The sequence below is a fragment of the Primulina eburnea genome, chromosome 2 (assembly GCF_022965805.1).
Source record: "Primulina eburnea isolate SZY01 chromosome 2, ASM2296580v1, whole genome shotgun sequence".
Classification (NCBI taxonomy): domain Eukaryota; kingdom Viridiplantae; phylum Streptophyta; class Magnoliopsida; order Lamiales; family Gesneriaceae; genus Primulina; species Primulina eburnea.
The window spans coordinates 42,767,159-42,787,370 of record NC_133102.1 but is presented as its reverse complement, the minus strand read 5'-3'; the positions used below and the strand labels follow the sequence as shown (position 1 = coordinate 42,787,370).

The 20,212-nt window shown below is 39.0% G+C and overlaps 1 protein-coding gene across 4 annotated transcripts in view; it reads left to right on the top strand.

Annotated features, from left to right (window-relative positions):
- Nucleotides 1-20,212, top strand: part of LOC140823362 (uncharacterized) — a 76,336-nt gene that overhangs the window by 11,143 nt on the left and 44,981 nt on the right. For 3 of the 4 annotated variants that reach the window (XM_073184658.1, XM_073184659.1, XM_073184657.1), the window contains exons 4-12: nt 7,631-7,701; nt 7,835-7,990; nt 8,190-8,310; nt 14,713-14,768; nt 15,018-15,072; nt 15,139-15,195; nt 15,293-15,394; nt 17,268-17,348; nt 17,465-17,517. In XM_073184658.1, coding sequence (XP_073040759.1) covers nt 7,631-7,701; nt 7,835-7,990; nt 8,190-8,310; nt 14,713-14,768; nt 15,018-15,072; nt 15,139-15,195; nt 15,293-15,394; nt 17,268-17,348; nt 17,465-17,517 — 752 coding nt within the window. Of the gene's footprint in view, nt 1-7,630; nt 7,702-7,834; nt 7,991-8,189; nt 8,311-14,712; nt 14,769-15,017; nt 15,073-15,138; nt 15,196-15,292; nt 15,395-17,267; nt 17,349-17,464; nt 17,518-20,212 lie in introns of those variants that run through there. The other variant, XM_073184660.1, reaches the window with a different exon arrangement.

Below are 20,212 nucleotides of genomic sequence, written 5' to 3'. Positions count from 1 at the left end.
AGTGCGAGGTTGATGATTCAGACGACTTCGATCAAGAGCCACCTGAGGATGACCAATGGGATGAGGGATTTGTATCTTCGGAATGTTCGGAATCCGATAGTATCTTCAACTCTCAAGCAGAGATGCAGATTAACCACGAATCTGTAGATATGGAACTACAGAAGCTGTTTCAATTAGAAGAGGAGAAGCAGATAGACAACCAATCGTCGACTCAAGGTAACATTGATCCAAATGGGGGTAAGGCACTTTCTTGTTTTCCGTATTCCAATTCTAAGCTTCCTTTTTTCCTTCATTCTTTCTTTCCCGCTTCTTTTATGGTTCTGGGTCAGTCTAGTGGGTTTTTAGGTGGGGGCCAATCATGTATTCCTGATAAGTTGGGGTCCGAGAGAGTACATAAGCAAAGTTTGCTTGAAGCAGAAGGTATCATGGCACAAGTAACACCTCAGAAAGATTGTACTTCTCTCACAAGTGAAAGGGTTGCGATCAAATCCATGGGTAAGCTTAGCAGAGAACTTGTTAGATTGCACAGCGGGGTTAACTATGAGAAAGGATCGGCTTCGAAGGGTCCCACTCGTCTGTTATGAAGATTTGCTCATGGAACATTAGAGGGGGAGGATCATCTCGCAGAAGGGCCATAGTAAGAACATTAATGCGCAAGGAAAACCCAGACATTGCAGTCTTCTTAGAAACCAAGAGCAATACAGTTGACAGGCAGTTTGTTTCCAGTCTCTGGAAGTCTAGATTTGTAGATTGGGTGTGTTTACCAGCTGATGGAAGAGCTGGTGGAATCATAGTTTTGTGGGATCCTAGAGTGATTGAGGTTTGTGACAATTTGATCGGGAATTACTCGGTATCAATTCAAATCAAGCGCAGGGATGATATTTTGTGGTGGTTCTCCGCTGTTTATGGGCCGTGTAATCCAAGGCATCGAGAATTGTTTTGGGAGGAATTGGCAGGTTTGAATTCAATCTGCGGAGTCAGATGGTGTGTAGGAGGCGATTTCAACGTGGTTCGCAATTTGAATGAAAAGATGAATAGCAACTCGCTCACCACAAGTATGCAATGTTTCGATGCTCTCATTGAGGAGATGTGCCTTTACGATCCGCCTTTATTGAATGCTAAATACACTTGGTCCAACTTCAGAGTCAATCCAATTTGTAGCAGATTAGACAGGTTTCTGTTATCTGAGGGATGGTTAGCTATTTTCCAAACACACCGACAGTTGGTGCTTCCAAGAATTACTTCTGACCATCACCCGATAGTTTTGGACACAAAGAGACTCAAATGGGGACCTTCACCGTTTCGATTTGAGAATGTATGGTTAACTCATAAAGCTTTTCAGCAGTCACTAGCATCATGGTGGAACGCCGAGGATTTTCAAGGATGGGCAGGGTACAGATTTATGAGGAAGCTTAGAGAAACAAAAAAAAGGGTCTCAGTATGGAATAAGGAATTCTTCGGTGACGTTAACATCAGGTTTAAAGAGCTGCAATTCGTGGTTTCACAACTAGATGAGCAGGAGTCAACAGGTGTTTGGTCAACCCAACTAAAACAAAAACGCAGGGATGTGCGAAGTGAGCTGGAATTACTAACTATACGAAAAATGCAAATGGAAAGTCAAAAATCTAATGTCAAATGGCTCACTGATGGGGATCAAAATACCAAGTTCTTCCATTCCTTGCTGAAAAACAGAAGAAATAAAGCGCTGATAGAAAAGATCGAGTTGGATGACGGGTCGTTGCTTACAGACGAAGCGGAGATAGAGGAAGCCATTATAGAATACTACAAAAAACTGTTCAGGAAATCAGAGCAAGTTGAATTGGGCTTAGAGGGATTGGATTGGAGATCCTTAAGTCCAGAGGATGCAACGAATCTGGAAGTGCTTTTTTCTGAGGAAGAGATTAAACGTGCGGTGTTTCATTGTGACGGAAATAAGGCACCGGGACCAGATGGTTTCAGTCTAGCTTTCTTTCAAAAATGTTGGGCCACGGTTAAGAATGATCTGTTGCAAGTTTTCGAGGAATTTTTCACGGATGGAATCGTAAATGGGGTAACAAATGAGACATACCTGTGTCTCATTCCAAAAAAACAAGAGGCCATGAAAATCAAAGACTTTCGACCGATCAGTTTAGTAACCAGCTTGTACAAAATTTTATCCAAAGTCCTAGCAAACAGACTGAAAGAGGTGATGAGCAAAACAGTGGCGGAGAACCAGTGTGCTTTCATCCGGGGCAGACATATAACAGATTGTTGCCTTATCGCAAATGAGGTGGTTGAGGAATATAGAAGGAAGAGGAAACAAGGTTGGATCTTGAAAGTTGACTTCGAAAAAGCATACGATAATGTAGATTGGAGTTTCCTAGATTTCGTATTGGATAAGAAAGGTTTCGGAACTAAGTGGAGGAAGTGGATTAAGGGTTGCGTGTCCAATGTATCATATTCGATTTTCATTAACGGGCGACCGAGAGGTAAGTTCAAAGGAGAGCGAGGACTCAGACAAGGAGATCCGCTATCACCATTCCTATTTAATTTGGTGATCGACAGTTTAGGGGGTTTGGTCGATCGAGCAAAATCCAGCAACACTGTTAGAGGCCTTGAGGTGGGAAGAAACAAAGTACAAGTGTCACATATTCAGTTTGCGGACGACACTTTATTCCTCGTTCAAACAGATCAACATTTGATGGCAGTAGTCGAAATCCTAAAGCTTTTTTGCACAAGATCAGGGTTGAAGATTAATTTTGAGAAGAGCTCATTGCTTGGATTGAACCAATCGGATGTCACAGTACAGAACATGGCAAGAACAATTGGATGCAAGATGGAAAGTTGGCCCATCAGATACCTTGGCGTACCGTTAGGAGGTAACCCAACCAAATTGGAATTTTGGATGCCGGTCATTTCCAAGATGTCCAATAAGTTGGCTGGATGGAAGAGGGGTTTCCTTTCAAGAGGTGGTCGTCTGACACTGATTCAATCGGTTTTAAGTGCTTTGCCCACTTATTTTATGTCTTTGTTCAGGGTCCCCAACAGTGTGGCAAAGATTATGGAAAGACTAATGAGGAACTTCTTATGGGACGGAAATGATGGAGATTCGCACTGCCATGTCATTAATTGGAATCAAGTTAGCAAACCGAAAGAACAAGGTGGGCTAGGACTAGGTAATTTACTTCTAAGGAACAAAGCACTACTCGGAAAATGGTGGTGGAGAGGTGCAATTGAGGAAAGCCCGTTGTGGAAACAAGTTGTTGGCAGTATTTATGGAGTACAGAGTAACGGATGGGATTTGTGCGAGGCAAGGAATTTGACGTTTAGAAGCCCATGGAAGTATATCTCTCGGACTCATTCACTTTGCTGGAATTTGATTGGCTCGGTTATTAAGGGTGGAAATTTATTGAGGTTTTGGGAGGATAGGTGGGTGGGTTTGTCTCCTTTGAGAGAGTGTTTTCCTCTTCTTTATCTTCTTTCAGAGTCTAAGAACAAAACAGTAAATCATTTTTACTCCGTCCCAGACAGTTTAGGTCTATCTCCAGTTCAGTGGGAGGTGAGCTTTAGAAGAGGGTTGCACGATGCAGAATTAGAAGAGTTCACAAATTTATCTGGAGTGTTGCATTCGGTTACTGTGAGTGTCGGGGTTAGGGACTTCAGGGTTTGGTTGGGAGATGCTTCGGGTCTTTTCTCAGTTAATTCTTTTTACTCTTCTTTTTTCAACAGTAGTTCTACCTCATCTTTTCCTTTCATCGATAAAATCTGGAAAGTGCCAATCCCTCATAAGGTGAAAGTGTTCTCGTGGATAGTCGCGTTGGGGAAATTGCAGACGAACGACAAGCTGCAGATTAGGAATCCTCATCATGAATTATGTCCTCAGTGGTGTGTATTGTGTAAACAAGATATCGAAGAACAGGATCACATTTTGGTTCATTGCTCTTACACGACAAGTATTTGGAACAAAGTCATGCAACACTTGGGATTTCAATGGACCGTTCCCTTCAAATCAGGCGATATGTACCTTATGGATCATTGCTATCTCAAAGGGAAAAGCCTAAACCAGTTCTGGCTGATCATAATTCATTGCTTATTTTGGTCGATATGGCTCGAACGAAACAACAGGATATTCAGCGACATAGAAGAGACTTCAGATAATCTGTGGGAAACAATTAAGATCAGAGTGGCAAGATGGACAGTTGCGATTCCGGCTTTTAGCCATTTAATGTTATCAGATCTTGTTAGGGATTGGTGTTTTATCCTCTGTTGATTCTTGAAAGTTGAGGCTGTAATCTTTTTCATTTACCACGATTTGTGGATGGCTTGTCCACTTAATGTTGTAATATTTAACTAAATTTTATCAATATATATTAGTTTCTTATCACAAAAAAAAAAAAATTTTAATTTAATATAATATAGTATTTTTGGGAAATGGGTAAAAGTTGAATTGAATATAATGTTTATGTAGGAAGGTGTGTGTATATTTATACATATATGTTATATTTTTGGAGACACGAAAATGAGATGATGACGACGATCATCATCCTAGCACATTCCCGCTAGTTGCGGGGCGGCTACATAGATATTAAAACTCCAAACTAAGTGATTTTCCCACATGTCATCTCTTAAACCAATATCTAAGATATCATCCTTGACTATCTTTATCCAAGTTTTCAATGGCCTACCCTTCTTTTTACACCTTCTTTTTACACCTTCTATTAACCTGCTAATCTAAGATATGTTGGTTTGAGGCCGTGTTTGGTCTCCTCTTCACGTGACCAAACCATGCTAGACGGCTCCTTAATCTTATCCTCTATGGGGGCTACACCTAAATTGCTCATAATCTTTTCATTCTTAATTCTATCCTTGCGCGTTTTTCCACACATCCATCTTAACATACGCATCTCTGCTACCGCCTTATGCATATGTAGTTCTGTAGTGGCTCAACACTCCGAGCCATAAAGCATAGTTGGTCGAACAATAGTCTTATAACATTTTCCTTTCAATCTTGCAGACATCCTTCTCTCGGATAAGATTCGTGACATCATCCTCCATTTCATCCACCCTACTTTAATCCTATTATCTATATCTTCTTTAATGTCCTAGTCTTTTTATACCATAATCTAAATAGCGGAAAGCTTCACACTCTGGGACTTCTCGACCGTCAATCCCAATTGGACTGCCTATTCGTCTAGATTTAGGACCAAAGTTACTAGCTATATATTTCATTTTTTAGCGACTAATTCTAAAACCTTTACTCTCAAGAGCTTCACGTCATCTATCTAATTTTTTAATTACATCTTTAATTTCGTCTATGAGGACAATATTTTTTTTTTGATAAGAGACATATTTTATTGAATAATATAGATAGATGCGTACAAGGTACGGATAAGAAATCCGTTCTAAAATTTAAAAGCAAACTACAATATAACGATCATGAGAAAACGAAATTCCAATCCCTGGATAAGTCTGAGACACTTAAGTGTCGAAACTCCGGCTGTAAAATTGTCCAACACGCAACCCTGAATTTTATTTTATCCCATACTTCGACGACGAACTGCGACTTCTCTTCAAATATTCGTGAATTCCTTTCCAACCAAATCGACCATAAAATGCAATGAACTATGATAAATCAGAACCGCATATGTTTCCTCCCTTTGTGCAAGCTCGGTTCCACAATAAGCATGTACTTTGCTTTTTCCGGTAGATTGCAAACCAACTACAACTCTTTGAATGCCTTCAGCCAAATCTGAGATGAGAATGGGCCATGAAGTAGTAGATGATCCTGATTTTCCTCATCCCTACGACACAAACAGCACCAATGAGGACTTAGTACGCAAGCCGGCCATCTTCTTTGCACCGCATCACAAGTCTGTAACTTCTCCAATGCCACAATCCACGAAAACACTTGCACCTTTGTTGGGACAAGTATATTCCAGATATTGAAGCAGTAAGTGAATGGATTCGAAGTAGTAGGAGGAAAGAAAGTATTATAAAAAGATTTGACAGAAAACAACCCTGAAGAGTCCCCCAACCACACTCTATAGTCCTCTACTCCCCACTCCAATCGAACAGATTCTAAAACCCCCAGAAGAATTCTGAACTCACTCTCTTCACGCTCGACAAAATTCTCTAAATCGGACATCCCAATGAATAAGAAGGTTACCAGTACTAGTGACTACATCGACATAGCTTAAGATTGGTTTGTTTTTTAAATTGCATAACTCAATAAGAAAGGAAAACGCTCTTTGAAGGAGACCCCCCCACTCACACATCCTCCCAAAACCAAATAAAGTTACCCTCTTTAAGCACCCCCTTAACCAATTGATGAAAAGCCGGGAACGATCGAGAAATACATTTCCACGGACTTCTGAAGGTAGTAATCCTCGCCAACCCCAAATCCCAACCATTATCTTGAGTACCATATATGCTGGTAATAACTTTCTTCCACAGAATATCCTTATCCACCAATCCTCTCCACCACCATTTACCAAGTAGTGCCATATTTCTTAAACGGATGCTTCCCAATCCCAGTCTCCCTCTGTCCTTAGGTTTACACACTTGATCCCAACCTACTACATGACACTGCTGATCACCGTCGGCCCTATCCCAAAGAAAATTCCTCATCATTTTTTCCATAAGCATCCCCACTTTGTTCGGCACCTTGAAAATGGACATAAAGTAAGATGGCATGGCACACAAAACAGACTTGATCAACGTTAGGCGACCCCCTCTTGATAAAAACGATTTTTTCCAGCTAGCCAATTTTTTACCCATATTTGATAACACGGGTTCCCAAAACTCCGTATTCAGCGGGTTCCCTCCCAAGGGAACACCTAAATACTTAATAAGAAAGATTCCTTTGTTGCACCCGATTGTCTGTGCCATACCATCCGTATCCTCGTCAGACATACACAAGCCCACCACTGTACTCTTATCAAAATTCAGCTTAAGACCCGAGAGTGAGCCGAACTTCTTCAATATAACCACTATCTCCAGTAAATGCCTTTTTGCATGTGCGAAAAACAAAGTGTCATCCGCAAATTGAAGGTGAGAGATTTGTTCCTTTTGTCTACCTACCTTGTTGAATAAACATGCGGATTGCTTATCCGTCGTTGTAATCTTTTCTATCTATTCAATATAAATCTGTTTCCTCTAAAAAAAAAAAAAAAAAGTAATGGAGAAAGTGGATCCCCTTGGTTGGTGATATGCACCTGTTAAATTTGTCATTTGTTGGAAACCTTACATCTATTTGTAATTTTAAAAGCTTGCTGCTTCTTTGGTACCTTTGTTTTATATTTTTCAATTATGATAAGTATTTATTTGTTAAAATTAGGATATTTTTTTAGGATTCCGAGTTTTTAGTGCGATATTACTGTGGTCTATGTTTGCAATTGCATAATGTTTTTAATATATCAACTAATTAGGTATATATTGTAATATTTTTGTGAATTGAATGTAAATTGTGAATAGTCTTGTGTGGATGTGATATTCGAAACTTTTACTGGTGGGGAGGCATTTAATTGTTTTGAATGATCGAAACTATTTTAACACACTAAAACATTTTGTCAAAATATTTCCATAGGAGTTGGATTTGTGGATATTCTTGGTTTCCTAAAGTTCATTTGCAATTGACTTCCTGTATTGGTAGGAGAACATGGCTCATGCTCTTGGTATATGTCTCCGTCTCCTTGAAAGTAGGTCATCTGATAGCGTGCGAAAGTAAGTAATCTTTACCACGTGTTCTAGGTTTTCAGTCACGCTCTTCATCTTATGCTTTTTTATTTTCTTACATTTTTAGTTAAATCGGTATGCTGACAACTCACTGTCTTAAACTTTTTTGGATCCTTTTCAGTACTGCTGCAGCAACATTCAGGCAAGCAGTAGCATTGATATTTGATCGTGTGATTTCCGCAGAGTCACTGCCTGCAGGCAAATTTGGTTCTGGAGGATATATTTCTCGAACTAATTCTGTTACTAATGATGTCAATCACAACATTAATCATCTAGAGTATGTACAGTTGATTATCTCCATATTGTTCAACTTCTATCTTCCTACAATTTATATTTGCTTCAGTTTAATTTAAGGCCTATGTGGTTGTTATGAGGTCGTGTAGATGGTGTGCATGCTATATCTTAATGAAGTTGGCTATTAGATGATTAATTGGAGTGCAATCAGCCTCGGCTATTAAAATAACATGAACAAACAGGTCACTAGAGAAAGAAGTTGTTTCTGGAGGGTCATCATTGATGAGGGACACCCTTACAGAATCTGGGAAGCTGGGACTTTGCTTACTTGAAGACTTGACGACTCTTGCTGCAGGTGGATCTGTATGTGTTAAATTATATCAATTACTTATGTACTCAAATATTCAAAAATTTAAAGTCGTCGAACTAATCCCAAAAAATTAGGGTATTTTTGGATATTGCCAAAAAGAAACCAAACTCCCTCTTGATTTCCTCGAAATGTATATTTCCTCCTTTTTACCTTTCCCACTATATTCATTACTTTTTGTAAGTTTGAAAAGAGTCAAATACTCTGAAAACACTGATGTGTATTTATTCAAAACTCTTATATTTTACAACTAGTCTTTACAAGCCTTATATAGAGAAACCTATGTAACAAACCTAGATAACATATTCCTAAATGATATAACTACCTCATAAATAATAGGATTGATTGTTACATAGTTATAAGACTAAATCTACACCTAGGACCGTAACAAATAAAGTGCAGAATAATTAAATACAAGCTAACACCCCCATCAAGCTGGACTGTACAGGTTGTACATTCCAAGCTTGGTTACAAATTTTTCAAAGGTTGGCTTGAACAAAGCTTTTGTTAAGATGTCAGCAGTCTGTTCTTTGGTGGAGATGTGTTTCACTGTGAGAATTCCTTGGTCTATCTGTTCTTTGATGAAGTGTCTGTCAACCTCTACGTGCTTAATTTTGTCATGGTGAACTGGATTGTGGATAATGGAGATCGCTGCACTGTTGTCGCAGAATTCTAGAATTGGCCCTATAGCCTCCGACTCAAGTTCTTTCAAGAACATTTTCATCCATAAGCCTTCGCATGTTCCAAGAGCTACTGATTGTAGTTCAGCCTCAGCTCTACTTCTAGCTACAACGTTTTGTTTCTTACTACGCCACGTGACCAGATTCCCCTAGACAAACGAACATTATCCGGATGTAGATCGTCGATCTGTTGGAGATCCAGCATAATCGGCGTCAACAAACATCTGTATATCTCTGCTTTCGATCCTTCGAAACAAAAGGCCTCTACCCGGATTCCCTTTTAGGTACCTCAAAATTCTGTAGAGGGCCCTCATATGAGTTTCTGAAGAAGAATGCATGATCTAACTTACACAACTAACCGCAAACCCAATATCCGGACGTGTATGTGAGAGATGAATCAGCTTGCCCACTAGCCGTTGATAACCGCCCTTGTCAACCTGTTTATCATCTGAGTTAATAACCAATTTCAGATTTGCGTCCATTGGAGTATCAACTGGTTTTGAGCCCTTTCTTTCAACAGATCGAGAGTGTACTTACGTTGAGACACTGAGATGGAGTCTTTGTTCCTAGCAATCTCCATTCCGAGAAAAAATCTGAGATTACTGAAGTCCTTCATATCAAATTCCTTTGCTAACTCAACGTTGCTTCTCTGCATCTCGAGTTTTTCATCCCCGGTTAGAACGATATCATCAACATATACTATTAAAATAGTAATACCGTTGACTGTCGTTTGTAGAACAGCGTGTGGTCAACTTGAGCTTGCTTGAAACCATGGCTTTGGACAAATTTCATAAATCTCCCAAACCATGCTCTTGGCGACTGCTTGAGTCCGTATAAGGACTTCTTCAACCTACACGAATTACCTTGGTTATTGCTAGGTGTTGAAACCAAGAGGTAGATCCATGTAAACTTCTTCTTCTAATTCCCCATTTAAAAACGCGTTCTTCACATCAAGTTGTAGAAGTGGCCAATCGAGATTAACAGCGAGAGACAAGAGAATACTTATGGAATTTATTTTAGCCATCGGAGCGAAGGTTTCTTGGAAGTCAATACCTTGAGTTTGAGTATATCCCTTTGCGACGAGTCTTGCTTTGTGCCGTTCAACAGTCCCATCTGAATTGTATTTGATGGTAAACACCCATTTGCAACCTACTGATTTTTTATCTAGTGGTTTCTGAACAATGGTCCAAGTTTCATTCTTCTCAAGAGCTTGAATTTCATTTAAAATAGCTTGTTTCCACCTGTTATCACGCCATGCTTCCTCAAAGTTCTTTGGAATCTCTGTGGTGGCTAGTTGAGATACAAGGGTTTGCATAGCTTGTGACAAGTGTGCATAACCGAGAAAATCTGAAATGGGATGTTTAGTGCAAGAACGTTTCCTTTCCATAATGCTATAAGAATGTCAATTTCAGAGATTGTGAGATCCTTACCAGGAACCGGGAGTTGTGCTTGGTCATGAGAGGTGTTAGGGTCTTCTATTTGCTGCAAGTTTTTTTTCCTCTCATAAAATCTGTCATACGGCTGAATTTTTGTACTGCTAATTGGATTTGGAGGAAGCTTTTGGGATGGGATTTGGGGTTGGCGGAGAATGTGACGTTTAGAAGTCCTTGGAAGTTCATCTCTCGGTCTTACCAGGCTTTCCATCAACTTACTAGGTTGGTTCCTATGCAAGGTAATCTCATTCGTTTTTGGGAGGATATTTGGGAGGGAGGGATCTCGTTTATACTTATATTTCCTTCATTGTTTCGTATCTCATTATCTGCAAATAAACCAATTAATCATTTCGTAGTAGTTGTCAACAGTGGGGATAGTTCTTCTATCATTTGGGATGTGAGGTTTAGAAGAAATCTCACTGAGGGTGAGTTAGCGGATTACACAAATTTGATGGGTGTCTTACAGAGTGTCAGATTGCATATGGGAAGTGAGGATTATAGAGTCTGGTTGGGTTGTCCGTCAGGGGTTGTTTTCTGTTAGCTCCTTCTACAACTCTTTTTTCCCTGACTCAATTTTCCATTCATTCGATTATTCATATAATATCTGGAAAGTACAAGTCCCACAAAAGATTCAGATTTTCTCGTGGATCGTGGCCTTGGGGAAGCTTCCTACGTGCGATACAGTCCAAAGAAGATGGAAAACTTGTTTTCTGAGCCCGCATTGGTGTTGCTTATGTAGATGGAGAAAACCAGGACCATTTGCTTTTGCATTGCTCATTTTCTACAAGCATTTGGTCGCGAGTTCTACCAGAATTGGGATTTCAATGGGTCGCTCCGAGGCAAGCGAGAGATCTTTTCTACTCCCACTCCGTGTGTCACATACATAAAAAATTCGGCAACTTCTGGTATTTGATAATTCAATATGTATTTTGGTCCCTATGGTTTGAAAGGAACAAAAGAATATTTGAAGATGTGGAGGACTCGGTGGATCAAGTATGGGAAAAAATGAAATTCAGAATTGCATCCTGGACAACAAATTTGAAAGAGTATAGTCATTTGGGAATTTCAGATTTGATAAGAGACTGGAATTTTATTTTCTTGTGATAATTGAGATATCATGTCGCAGAGTTTGTGATTATTGAGTTTTACTAGGGTTGTAAGAGGGTTTGTGTTAAGTTACACTTCTTGTATTGTGGTTGCGGATTACTTATCCGCACAACTTGTGTAACCTCAAATTTTAATAATAATATAGTTTTCTATCAAAAAAAAAAAAATTCAGGGGTTTGATTTTGTGGGATTTGTTGGGTAATATTTGGTGGATTTGGTGCTGATATACTAGGATCAGGTTCCTAAACATGTGTTTTACGAGAATCAGGAATATCTTCCAGTAGAAACTCCCAGTCCACTGTTGGAGAGTGATTTGAATCCCAGAAAATGTCACAATCTGCTGCATTTTCCCAGAAATTTGCGACACTAATTATCCTCTCCTGAAGCTGATTTATGGGATAAAATGCTTGATTTTCAAAGAATGTGACATCATGTGAGATCAAATATTTTTTTGTAGACGGACAAAACACACGATATCCTTTTTGTGTGGAAGAGTATCCTAGAAAAATACAAGGTAAAGCCCGGGGGTCAAGTTTGCTCTTAGTGGGACAATTATTGTGGACGAATGCCTTACACCCAAATATTCTAAGGTCTAGTTCTGAGTATATACGTGAAGTTGGAAAGGATCTAAGAAGGGTGGACAAAGGTTAATTGAAACCAAGGACTTTTGATGGTTGGCGATTAATAAGATACACGCAGTTAAGATGGCGTCCCCGAAAAATGTTTAGGAACATTAGCAGTGAATAAAAGTGTGCGTGCGACTTCAAGAAGATGACGATTTTTAGGTTTGGATATTCCATTTTGTTGAGGTGAATCAACACAAGAGCTTTGGTGTAATAGACCATTTTTTGCGATAAAGGCATTCATGACAGAGTTGAAGTACTCAGTGCCATTGTCAGTACGAAAGACTTTAATGGTTGTGTTAAATTGATTTTTTACCATGGTATAAAATGAAGAGAAAATGTTTGGAACTTCCGATTTTTCTTTAAGTAAATAAACCCAGAGACACGAGAATGGTCGTCAGTAAATGTAACTCGACGGACCCCATAAATCGCTATGAATAAGCGAAAAAAGATCTGAGGGGTGGTAAGGTTGAGGAAAAAAAGGAATTTTTTTGTGCTTTGCAAGTTGACAAATATCACAATCGAATCGTTCATTTTTCAAAAATAATGAGGGAAACAATCTTTGCAAATATTGAAAACTTGGATGACCTAAACGACAGTGAAGGAGCTTTATTTGTTGACGTCTAGAAAGAGTAGTGAAGGATCCAACAACCGCCAAATGTTTATTTTGAGAAAAATCACCTTGCTGAAAACAGTAGAGACCCGAGCTTTCCTCAGCATTCCCAATCACTCGGCCCGATCTCTGGTCCTGAAAAAGGCATCGTGAAGGGGAGAAAACAACATTACAATTCTGATCCATTGTCAGCTTGCTGATGGATAATAAATTACACGAGAAACCAGGCACATAAAGAACGTTTTTCAAGCATAACGAGGGACCGAGAGAAACTAAACCAGTCCCGTGAATGCACAAGAAAGAACCATCAGCAATCTTAACAGTGCGAGGAAAAATACTCGGAGAATAAGTAGTAAAAAACATTTTGCTACCCGTCATATGATCAGAGGCACCCGAGTCAATTATCCATGGAGCTCTTGATGGAGCAGAAGTTGAGTTTAAAGGGTTACCGGTTGAGGCCATAAGAGAGGCAGTAGGAGTAGATGAGAAAAACTTGCTTAATTGATCTAGTTGAGCATCAGTGAAGAGGGCAAGAGGCGGTAGAGCCGTCGCGGACGTCGTAGATGCCGTGTGACCGGAACAGTCACGCATATGCTTAGGAACCCAGTCGGATGGCTTCCCATGTAGTTTCCAACACTTCGATTTTGTGTGATACGGTTTGTGGCAGTGATCACACCAAGTTGTTGGTTTCTTGCCCTTCTCATCACCTGCCCGAGCCGCCATAGCCGATGAATCAACAGGTTAAGGCGTGTTGGGGCCGAGCATAACAGATTTGCGATGTTCCTCTCGACGTACTTCAGCAAAAATTTCATCGAGAGATGTTAGAGGTTTCACGTCAAGAATCCGACCGCGAACTTCATCCAAAGTAGGATTGAGACCAGCAAGAAAATCATATGTGCGCTCCTTCTCTAGCATGCGACGATGGAGACGTGCATCTAGATCTGAATAAGCACGTTTGACAGCTTCCCAAATGGCAGAGGCAGTCTCGTACATGAGATAGAGTTCTCCGATCCGGTTTTCCATGGAGTGGATGAGCCAGGACATGACCAGAGAATTCTGGATGTCCCAGGCAGCAAACAAAGGGTCATCCGAACTTCCCTTTTCCCTGAATGACCATCTGAACAGATCGAGACTAGGGAAGAAAGTTCCGGCCATTAAGTTTGTATGCGGTGATGGCGCCGGAAAAAAGAATTATCAGAGTGTGGGGTAGTGGGAGCTGTGAGGGAGGTAGGTATAGAGGTTTCCGATGCTACCTCTGAATCATTACCTCCCGATACTCCAGCCATGAGTGCGATGGAATGCATTTTGCTCAACTCAATAAAACTGTCTGGCTCTAATACCATATAAGTTTGAAAAGAGTCAAATACTCTGAAAACACTGCTGTGTATTTATTCAAAACTCTTATGTAAAACTGTGTATTTATTCAAAACTCTTATATTTTACTAGTGTTTACAAGCCTTATATAGAGAAACCTACGCAACAAACCTAGATAACATCTTCCTAAATGATATAATCACCTCCTAAATAATAGGATTAATTGTTACATAGTTATAAGACTAAATCTACACGTAGGACTGTAACAAATAAAGTGTAGAATAATTAAATACACGCTAACACTTTTAATTCAACTTTTCACCATTCGCTAAGAATACTCGATATTATATTTTGATCAAATAAACTATTTTTTAAAATTTGACAACACTCGCACATCATTAATTTTTTTAAATTTTTGATATGATATTCTTGACTAAATGCAGTATTGTACTACATACTATTTTTAGTAAAAAATTTCATTTAAATCAAATATGCTCTATATTCTCCATTATATTTTCTAGAAGACATCGAGAACAAATCCAAACACAGCCTTATTTTTTTTTACAGTTCCCATATTTTAAGCCATATACGAAGTGTTAATTCTTATTTTTTCCTCGTTTGGTTTCAGGCTATATGGTTACGTGCTAGTTCAATTCAACGGTCGTTTGCACTTGACTTAATCGAGTAAGGTTTTTATCCCTGTTCTTGTATTCTTCCCCATTAATCAGGGGAGCAAAACTCTTCACCCACACATTTGCACTATATGCACCAAAGTTGGTGTCACTTTCTTCAAATTACCTTCAACTTTTCGAACCATATATATTAACCCGTGCTAAGTACATTATTCACATTTAGTTATCTCAAATCTCTTCTTTCATTTTTGTGTTTGGTTGTGAAGTATCTTAAATAATATTCTCTGTGACAATTTTTCAGGTTCATATTATGTAATTATTTGGTACTCTTCAGAGCCTTGATTCCTTTTGAACGGGTACTGATGATGCTGTAACATTAGGTTTTAATTGTGTATTGGAGAATTGATTTATGAAAATGACAGGTATTACGTCACCGAACATGTTCTCTTCTCATGACATCACTTCGTACCAACTCTGAGGTGATATTTTTGGTTAAAACATGGCTTATTTACCCAAACATAGATTACTCTAAAGTTTCCCAAAAGGTTGTTTATTTTCACATTTTATGTTCATTAGCTTGAAGGTGAAGCAGGAGAGCCTTACTTTCGTCGCCTAGTCCTGCGTTCTGTAGCCCACATTATCAGGCATTATAGTTCAACCCTTACTACCGAATCTGAGGTATTATACACCTCTCTTTTATTCAGAGTCTGCAACTTATCTTCCACAATGCCAAATATTTTACTGCTGTAGATTGAATTACCGACAGATGAAAGAAGTATGGATCAAGTTACATTTATTCAACAATCCTTCAGTTTTTCTGTGCGCAATTAACTGTCATTCTTAAGATCATCCAATATGTAACTACCAATACAAAGTCTTACTTTATCCATATAAATGGACACTCTTGAGTGGACCAACTCGGTCAATAAGAGAAAAGTAGAACCCTTCACAAATGAATGACTTTTTCCATTCTTGTCTGCCATGCGGGATCTCAAGGAGGAGGAGGTAATTGAATTAGGTTCTTTGCTTGAGTCTTGAGAGAGGGTCAGATTTATTGAGGGTTTACAAGACAAGAGGGAGTGGGTTTGGGAATTTTCTGGACATTTTTCGGTGAAATCTTTCTTTGAATCTTTCTTCTCTGGTTATACTGTTTTTTATCTTTATCATATTATTTGGAAAATGCATATCCCATTCAAGGTGCAAGTATTCTCGTGGATTGCATTTCTTGGGACATTATTATCGTCTAAGATGTTGCAAAAAAGGTTCCTTTCCCGTTCTCTTTGTCCAAACTAGTGCGTATTATGTCGGCAAGAGGTGGAGACTCGGCACCATTTGATCATACATCGTCCTTTTTCACGTTGTATTTGGTTAAAAGCTTTGGCGGAGTTCGGCTTGGTTTGGGTATCTCCTAGATCAATTCGGGATTTATTTGAGGCAGATCATGGATGGGAGCTGGGGAGGAGAGGCATAATTTTTGGGAATTTGGGGGTTCATTGTTTGAGCTGATATGTATGGATGAAAAAGAATAAAAGGTTCTTTAAAGATCATGACGATTCGATAGAGGAGTGTTGGGACAAAACAAAATTTAGGGTTTCAAGTTGGAGTTCGAGGATTGTTTTTTTTTTTTGATAGAAAACTAATTTTATTATAATACTTAGCAGTACAATTTGTGCGTGGATGAGCATTCCACGACAACATTACAGCAATTATCTTGAAAATACACCAAGATTACAAGTAGACAAAGTTTTCATGACCAAATAAATTTCAAGTCCCTCGCTAAATCTGAAATGCATAAATGGTTGAACTTTTGCAAGGTAGTTGTCCAAGATGCGACTCTGAATTTGATGTTTTCCCATACTTGGTCAACCGAATCCGATTCGTCTTTAAAAATTCTGCGATTTCTCTCCAACCAAATGGACCAATATATGCCGTGAACGATCATGTACCAGAATTCGCTGTATTTTTTGTTGAATGTGCACCCTGAATTCAAATGAAAGAGATCTTTAGCATGCCTTGGCATAACCCATTGTATTCCCAGCTCTTTGCAAACTTTAATCCAAATCCTTGTGGTGAAGGAGCAGTGTAGAAGTATATGATCTTGATTCTCCTCGTGCTCTCGACTCAAGCAACACCACTGCGGTCTTAAAACACAATTCTCCACCTTCTTTGCACTGAATCACACGTAGGCAACTTCCCCAAGGCCACGATCCACGAGAAAATCTTAATATTTTGTGGGACATGTACTTTCCAAATGGTATTAAAGAAATCGAATAATGGAAAGTTGGAAATAGGGAAGAAAGAGCAATAAAAAGAACTAACAGAGAACAAACCTGAAGGGTCCCCCCTCCGAACTCTAACATCCTCGGTGCCCATATCAATGTCTCTATTATGTAATTTCTCGAACTTTTAATCTGTATTGGCTTTCATGACTTATATAGTGCAATCCCAGATACATCAAATATAGAACATTGTATGTTTAGTTGGACAATATTTTCGTGTTTATCATTATGTATTTGTGTCGGCTAATATTATTTAATTTTATTTGAAACAGGTATTTCTCAGCATGTTAGTGCGAGTTATATCTCTTGATTTACCACTGTGGCATCGTATTCTTGTCCTGGAGATTTTGAGGGTAATGAATATGATCTCGATTCATTGACTAACCAATTCAATGTTAATGTTTCTCGGTCTCAATGGCATCTCCAGGATTCCAATTAGCTAACTGTTTGGAGCTTTCTGGTATGACAGGGTTTCTGCGTGGAAGCACGAACCTTACGAAATCTTTTTCAAATTTTTGACATGTAAGGTTATTCGTCTGTATTGATACTTTAATCTTACTTTTGCACTTGAACATAAGTTCTTGTGATTTTTCAAGGAGTCACATTGATTTCAAGCACTTACATTTTATCTCTTGTTCTCGTCAAAATAACCGAATATAGGTTCTTTTATGAGAGCTAGTAAGTAACACATGCACAAACATTGTATGGCATAATCTATAAGGGGTAAGTGGACATAAAACATTTCTTTTGAGTGAAATTGAAAGATCTATTGTCTATTGAAAATTCATAATATAAAAAGCATTATCAACTCATTTCTTGCTTAATTTTCAGTTTTTGGGTTATCTCTGTGTGACTGTTTTGTATAAGTTTCCTCATCTTTTTGATTACGAGCTGGTATTAGATTTTGGCGAAGGTGTTGACAAGTAGATTGAAGAAAGTAATGAGTCTGATAATTGCGGAGAATCAGCGTGCCTTTATTAAAGGAAAACAAATTTTGGATTGTTGTCTAATTGCAAATGAGGTTGTGGAGGTATATTGAAAAAATAAGAAAAAGGGATGGTTGTTTTTCTGGATTATGTGTTAAGGAAAAAAGGTTTCGGTGAGAGATGGAGGAGGTGGATCATGGGGTGCGTTTCAAATGTATCTTTTTCGATATTTATTAACGGAAGACCACGGGGAAAATTCAAAGGGGAAAGATGACTCAGACAGGGGATCCATTATTATTATTATTTTTTGATAGGAAACGTACCTTTTATAGAAAAATAGATTGTTTTACATAAAGAGCAGATGAGTGATCCGCGGATAATAAAACACTAAGAAACTTTCATCAAAGTATTACAAATTTCCAATCCCTAACAACATCTGAGATAGCCAAATGACTGAAGTCCTTGATCCTTGTTATCGACGCTGCAACCCTGAATTTGAGCATCTACCATACTTTGTCAATAGAAGCCGTCGAATCGTTGAATATTCTGTTGTTCCTCTCGAGCCATAATGTCCAGAATGTGAAATGAACGATCATATACCAGAAAGTATTAATAGTTGTCCCTGCTTGAAATCCTGGCTCGATAATGAACATATCTTGTTCTTTTCTCGGAAAAATCCAACAAAAACTCAAGCTCTTGCATCACCTTAGCCCATAAGCCTCTTGAGAAAGAACAATGTACCAGTAGATGATCCTGATTTTCTTCATGTTTATGACATAATGTGCACCACTGTGGACTTAAAGCACAAGTCGACCATCTTCTTTGCACCAAATCAGAGCTTGGAAGTTTCTTCAAAGCCACGATCCACGAGAAAATTTGAATCTTTTGCTGGATAGGTACTTTCCATATATGAATATGAGGATAGAAAACTGGGAAATTATGTGATGGAAAGAAAGACTCGTAAAGAGATCGGACTGAGAACAACCCCGTAGAATCCCCCAACCACACCCTGAAATCATCTGATCCCAAATCTATTCTGACCGTATCTAAGGCTCCCGCTAAAGTAGCAAACTCCCCCGAGGTAAAAATGATGGTTTAAAACTTTTATGATCTGAATTGAAATGAAAATTGAAAAGAGGTAGAGAGAGAAATATTCAAAAATGCTCCCGTCCTTTCCCAAAATTCAAATTACCGGGTCTTCCAACCAACCAATCATCTCAGCCAAACATTGAGTAGCATCGATCGATTTTACCTTCGTCTCCGGCGCCGGCCATCGGCCGTCGGGGACGACCATTCACCTTCATTTTTTTAGACTTCCTTTTAATCCACCCATCGCCTACCTTTACTAAATCGACCACCTTTAATTTTTAACCTAGCCGATTACCTTCAAATACTATTTTAAGCCTTTTCGCACCGTACTATATCCCTGAACCTTGCAAAATCTTCGAAATGTACCGAAAGATTAGCAGAAATTATTTCAAGCCCAGTTGTGAGATCAAAATAGAACAAAAACTCTTCTTAATCTGTTTGGGAAGGAGGGGCAATACGGTCTTGATAACAGAGAGGACTAGGAACGCAAGTTATGTTCTGGAAATGGATATCGACAGTTTTCACTGGACATTGGCGAAGCTATGGGAATACATCAACAAACCACAATCAGGTACCATGTTCAATAGATTCAGAGGTAGAGAAGCAGTAATGTCTATGCAGAAATTTGTCAATGGTCGAGGGAATTATTTAGAAATTTCTAAGATAGTATGGAAAGGAAAGACACAACGCATTATCATACCAAGTGGACGACTAAATGAGGGATGGAAATGGATGGCTAATACTCTGTCTCAAATTTCGACAAACCGATGGGATAACAAATCGAGCTTTAAAGATGGTAGGAAGACTACGACACAAACACAGCAGCGTGGACACTTGAGGCAGAATGCCAAGGACTCGGGAGTTCCAGATGACATACGTATGGATCAATTACCAGAATGCAAGTCTAAGGAATGGAGGAAAGCTATCATCATTACAAAGGATTGCGTCAATATATCATGGGAAATGGTGACCAACGCACTAGGGAAGGCAGTTAAAAGAAAGATCGAAGTATTTCCGTTCCAAGCCAATAAAGCAGTGTGGTGGCCACAGAATGAAGAGGATGCGTCGTTCTATTTGCGAATGAAAAAGTCTTTTCTTGAAAACAGAGTCACATTGTCTTTCGAGAGGTGGAATCAGCATAGCAACACCGAGGAGGAAGTTTACGAATGTTGCAACAGCTGGGTGCGCCTACTGGGAATACC